The sequence below is a fragment of the Euprymna scolopes genome, chromosome 46 (assembly GCF_053919585.1).
Source record: "Euprymna scolopes isolate OS-2025 chromosome 46, ASM5391958v1, whole genome shotgun sequence".
Taxonomy (NCBI): Eukaryota; Metazoa; Mollusca; class Cephalopoda; order Sepiida; family Sepiolidae; genus Euprymna; species Euprymna scolopes.
In genome coordinates, this window is record NC_136527.1 from 87,204,784 (window position 1) to 87,210,783 (window position 6,000).

A 6,000-nucleotide genomic window follows, 5' to 3' on the forward strand; every position below is an offset into this window, starting at 1 on the left:
CAGAGGGCAGGAATTAGCAAAATGCAGGATCGGATTTTGCATATAAAAGTATTTAATGAAACTACAAGTAAGTCAAAGATCTTACTTGGTTAAAAAAAGGGTGAGGTAAGGGGAACAGGAGGCAAAAGAATGTTTTTAACTCTTTTTCAAGATGTCTTTTAACATATTTTATTAATCATTTGTTCATATTATAAGCTCTATTTCCTTTTCGGTTTTATTGAGCTTCTTATATCTGGCTGAGTTTATTTTACTTGTAAATATTAACTCTTTAATATTTATAATATATTTTAAGTTTACCATTTTGATTACCTTAGTAAACTTATTGTAACTTTTATTATATATATATATAAGTCCTAAGTTCTTCTGATTCATTGGCTAATTTTATTTTCTCTTTTTCAGAAATAAACAACAATCCAATATTGAATACTTAGAGTGTGTCGAAGTAGCCGAGAAAGCGGACATTGAAATACCAGAAATAGAAAGCACGACAACAACGACGACGATGCATTCCTTTGTGTCCAGTGAATGTGATGGTTACCCGATAGAGACTGCTGAACAATATGCCACAGTTACGCTGCCAAAAATTGAACCGACAAGTAACGTGGGTACTGAAACCGAGACGAGACTCGTTGACCAAGACAGTGGCGAAACGGCCAAAGTCCTTATTAGTTTGCAAGACTATCAGGCAGATGACCATGCGATGGTGAGCGCAGGAGAAACTGACCCTCAGGACTGCGTGGGCGTACAAGTGACGGATGTTTGCATCAATACAAGCGATATGGAGTCGATCAAAGAAAATAACATCAGTGTTGAAAATCAATTAATCGATGAAAGTCACGATGGACGAGAAGCCAGGATAGAAATGAATTGTCGTTCGGATCCGAATCCTGGTCTCGGCTCACATCCTCCAAGCCTTTCGGCTACGGATGCTGAGAAGATTTCAGATATTGGAGAAAAGATTGTTGAATCTGTAGCTGAAGAAGTTAACAAAGGTGATGGGGAAAAGTCAGATGCTAAGAGTGAGAAAAAGAAACTCGATGAGACGTCGAATTCAGGCGGAACCAAACCGAAACGGAAAAGGAGAAATGATGTTTGGTTGACTCGGGTCCAGGATGCAGATTTCGGTAAGAATGATGGCTTATTATTAGCGATAGACATTAAGCTTTTTGTTTTACCCATATATATATATATCATTGTTTTGACGATTAATCGGAATATGGATTCAAAAAAGTCGACAAATTTGGGGGGATCCGTATCAAAATCGGAAAAATGTGCGCCTATTTTCCGCTGCCAAAACAATTCTTTTGATTGGCCTTTTTTATTTGATTTTGTTTAAATCAAAATCTTCCATTGCTGGTAATAATGATAAAATAATAAATATTTATTGATTTTAAAATACTAGTTAAGCTTAAATCGATAGATCATCCTCCACAAGTGTAAATTTACATTTAGGTAAATATCTGTTGAACGTGTTTACTTTACAGAAATCGGGGGAAAATAACAACTCTATAGTTAAATATTTATATACGGAAACGAAATCAGGAATTTAGCACGGAATTGGGAAAAATATTGAATCGTCCCATCATTAATATATATATATATATATATATATATATATATATATATATATATATAGTAATTTATAAAATATATATGGCGATTAAGCTACACTGAATATTCGGCGTTTCATCCACTATAGGATTCGTCAGGCTTATGCGCATAAGCCTGACGAATCCTATAGTGGATGAAACGCTGAATATTCAGTGTAGCTTAATCGCCATATATATTTTATAACTAACTAACTAGCTCTACCTATGTATTGAGCACTTTTGGAGTAAATACTTAAACTTTACGCATAAATCTATACTTTCGTATATTAATTTTATGTGAGTAAATGATGTAGTTATATATATATATATATATATATATATATATATATATATATATGCAAACAGTTAATAAAATATGTTAAAAAACACTTTGAAAAGAGTTAAAAACATTTTTAATCTGAAAAGAAAACACTAAATAAATGGATAGTCCTTAATCCGTGGAGTTTCGAAGAAATACTCTCCTTCTCATCAGAGGGTAGGAATTAACAAAATGCGGGATTGGATTTTGCATGCAGAAGTATTTGATGAAACAACAAGTAAGTCAAAGATCTTACTTGAAAACAAAAAAATGAAGCAGAGGGAATATGGTGAAGAAAAAGGTGATTGCACACGAATGGATAGTCTGGTGGAAGATAAAAAATCCAGTGACGGTAAAATCCAAATGTAAAACTTCAAGAAAGTTAAAAGAATTTCCATTTGTACAAGTAAAATCCAAGGAAATCCCGTAATTGGAAGAAGATGGTCCATAATAATCCAAAGGCAGAAATCCATGGAATAATTCACAAAAATGTGTACAAGGAAAAAAGGAAAAAATTCCAATTATATTAATAAAAGAAAAATAAAATATGCTTTTCACTCTACTTCCGAGACATAAATATAAGAAATATTATATTAATATTAAGAAATATATATATATATATATATATATATATATACACACACTGTGTGTGCAGAATTGTCGTTCGGATCCGAATCCTGGTCTCGGCTCACATCCTCCAAGCCTTTCGGCTACGGATGCTGAGAAGATTTCAGATATTGGAGAAAAGATTGTTGAATCTGTAGCTGAAGAAGTTAACAAAGGTGATGGGGAAAAGACAGATGCTAAGAGTGAGAAAAAGAAACTCGATGAGACGTCGAATTCAGGCGGAACCAAACCGAAACGGAAAAGGAGAAATGATGTTTGGTTGACTCGGGTCCAGAATGCAGATTTCGGTAAGAATGATGGCTTATTATTAGCAATAGACATTAAGAGTGCTTTTTGTTTTACCCATATATATATATATATATATATATATATATATATACATATTATTGTTTTGACGATTAATCGGAATATGGAATCAAAAAAGTCGACAAATTTGGGGGAATCCATATCAAAATCGGAAAAATGGGCGCCTATTTTCCGCTGCCAAAACAATTCTTTTGATTGGCCTTTTTTATTTGATTTTGTTTAAAGCAAAATCTTCCATTGCTGGTAATAATGATAAAATAATAAATATTTATTGATTTTAAAATATTAGTGAAGTTTAAATCGATAGATCATCCTCCACAAGTGTATTTTGACGTTTATGTAAATATCTGTTGATTTAACGTGTTTATTTTACAGAAATTGGGGGAAATAACAATTCTATAGTTAAATATTTATATACGGAAACGAAATCAGGAATTTAGCACGGAATTGGGAAAAATATTGAATCATCCCATCATTAATATATATATATATATATATACATATATATATATATACATGAATAAAAAAGCATTGGAAATGCAAAAGGATATAGGGATGGTATGCCAAAAAGTATACAAACAAGATAGCTATGAATGGCTAGGCACATGGAAATAGAATTGCATCCAAAGTATAGCCCTATAGCTTTTCTCCAATCTTCATTCCGTGCCATCATTACAGTTGTAAAAAGCTATAGGGCTATACTTTGGATGCAATTCTATTTCCATGTGCCTAGCCATTCATAGCTATCTTGTTTGTATACTTTTTGGCATACCATCCCTATATCCTTTTGCATTTCCAATGCTTTTTTATTCTTGTTAATTAGTATTTTTACTTACAGTCTTATTTTTAAACTTACATTCATGATAGTATTGTCTTTTTTAGGAGGCGGCTCATTGCCGCCTCTATTAGTAGCAGGTCGCTTCCTGCTGGGTTTTAGGTCTTTGGGTTTTGGGCCTTAGGAGTTGCCTCTTGGTCCTCCATCGGTTCTATATTACATAGAGAGTGCTACCGCCTCTCTGATAAAATAGTTAGAGTATTATAAAGTTCTAAAATGTTCATACCTTCACTATTAAATTTTTCTTGACTTTCTTGCAGTTTCTTTTGCAGTTAATTTAACTTATTTTCTTTGGCGTTTGGTGAGTTCTTAGAAGAACTGATCTGATCTACTTTTCTTAGCGAGCGAAGAGATTCAGCTGCATTTAACAATGGTTGCTATAGTGTATTTTTGCGCATGCGTGAGAATTTCAAGTTTCCTCCTTATTTTTCAATAGTTTGACAGTAGTCATGTGTCTTTCTGCCAAGAGCGACAGACGTCAGTGTTAGCCGTAATCGTCTAGAGGTTAGGACCCCACGTTGTGGCCATGCTAACTTAGGTTCGAATCCTGGTCACAGCATTGACATTTTGTACATATTTTACAGTACAAAATCTGAAGAATTATTTGTTTTTATAACATTGTTTTTTGACGTCGTACTTGCTGATAGGTTACTCTTATAACAATTTTGATCAACTGAGATAAAGATTTCATGGTTTCATTAACGCTGGTGGGTTACTTTTTAAAGAAAAAACCTTAACGTTCACCTCAAATATTCAGCGTCCAAGAAATATACGCCACTGGCAAACTGGAACGTCTGTGAGCATCCGGTGTATTATTTGGAGCTGTCCCTTTTGAGAGAAGTTCCGTGTTCGAAGTGGTCTGTCTACATTGGGTATATAGTGTTTAAAACTTGTTATTACACGTAATCTTATTTAATTATGGAGTTAACTAAAAAGCGATGGGTCACTGCACTTTTCCGTGTAAATAGCAGTCGATTGATGCTTGAACTGTTGTCAGAGACCGTTCGTACACCGAGATACATCGTCTCAAAAGAAAGAAGAAAGAAGAAAGAAGAACAATTGGCCATTTTTGTACCCTTTTTTTCTGCTCTCTTTTGACATTTTAACCGACGTTCTGACACTCGCTGGATTCGTAAGACACTTCTCTGTAAGAATATGTGCTTTTTGAAACTTATAAGTTGATTTTAGTTGAGATTCGGATAGTTTTGTTTTGTAGGCGTATATAGGCGTGTACGGGCCATCCCTATATAGAGAGTGCTACCGCCTCTCTGATTAATTTATAAAATATATATGGCGATTAAACTACACTGAATATTCGGCGTTTCATCCACTATAGGATTCGTCAGGCTTATGCGCATAAGCCTGACGAATCCTAGAGTGGATGAAACGCCGAATATTCAGTGTAGCTTAATCGCCATATATATTTTATAAATTACTAACTAGCTCTACCTACGTACTGAGCACTTTTGGAGTAAATACTTAAAGTTTGCGCATAAATCTATACTTTCGTATATTAATTTTATGTGAGTAAATGATGTAGTTATATATATATATATATATATATATATATATATATATATATAAACAGTTAATAAAATATGTTAAAAAACACTTTGAAAAGAGTTAAAAACATATTTAATCTGAAAAGGAAACACTAGATAAATGGATATTCCTTAATCCGCGGAGTTTCAAAGAAATACTCTCCTTCTCATCAGAGGGTAGGAATTAGCAAAATGCGGGATCGGATTTTGCATGCAGAAGTATTTGATGAAACAACAAGTAAGTCAAAGATCTTACTTGAAAACAAAAAAAGTGAAGCAGAGGGAATATGGTAAAGAAAAAGGTGATTACACATGAATGGATAGTCTGGTGGAAGATAAAAAATCCAGTGACGGTAAAATCCAAATGTAAAACTTCAAGAAAGTTAAAAGAATTTCAATTTGTACAAGTAAAATCCAAGGAAATCCCGTAATTGGAAGAAGATAGTCCATAATAATCCAAAGGCAGAAATCCATGGAATAATTCACAAAAATGTGTACAAGGAAAAAAGGAAAAAATTCCAATTATATTAATAAAAGAAAAATAAAATATGCTTTTCACTCTACTTCCGAGACATAAATATAAGAAATATTATATTAATATTAAGAAATATATATATATATATATATATATATATATATATATATATATACTGTGTGTGCAAAATCAAGACTTCAAGACAAGGTGTTGATGGCAACAAAAAGTGTATTTCATTTTACGTTACAATTGTTTCAATGTCCAGTTCGACAATTTCACACACAGTATATTAATGCTCAATTATGAAA

General features: G+C 32.9%; 1 protein-coding gene across 1 annotated transcript in view; it reads left to right on the plus strand.

Annotated features, from left to right (window-relative positions):
• The window catches only part of LOC145270997 (uncharacterized), a 35,354-nt gene that overhangs the window by 19,430 nt on the left and 9,924 nt on the right, over positions 1 to 6,000 (plus strand). The window contains exon 2 of the mRNA XM_080126563.1: positions 400 to 1,124. Coding sequence (XP_079982689.1) covers positions 503 to 1,124 — 622 coding nt within the window. The 5' untranslated portion in view covers positions 400 to 502. The remainder of the gene's footprint in view (positions 1 to 399; positions 1,125 to 6,000) is intronic.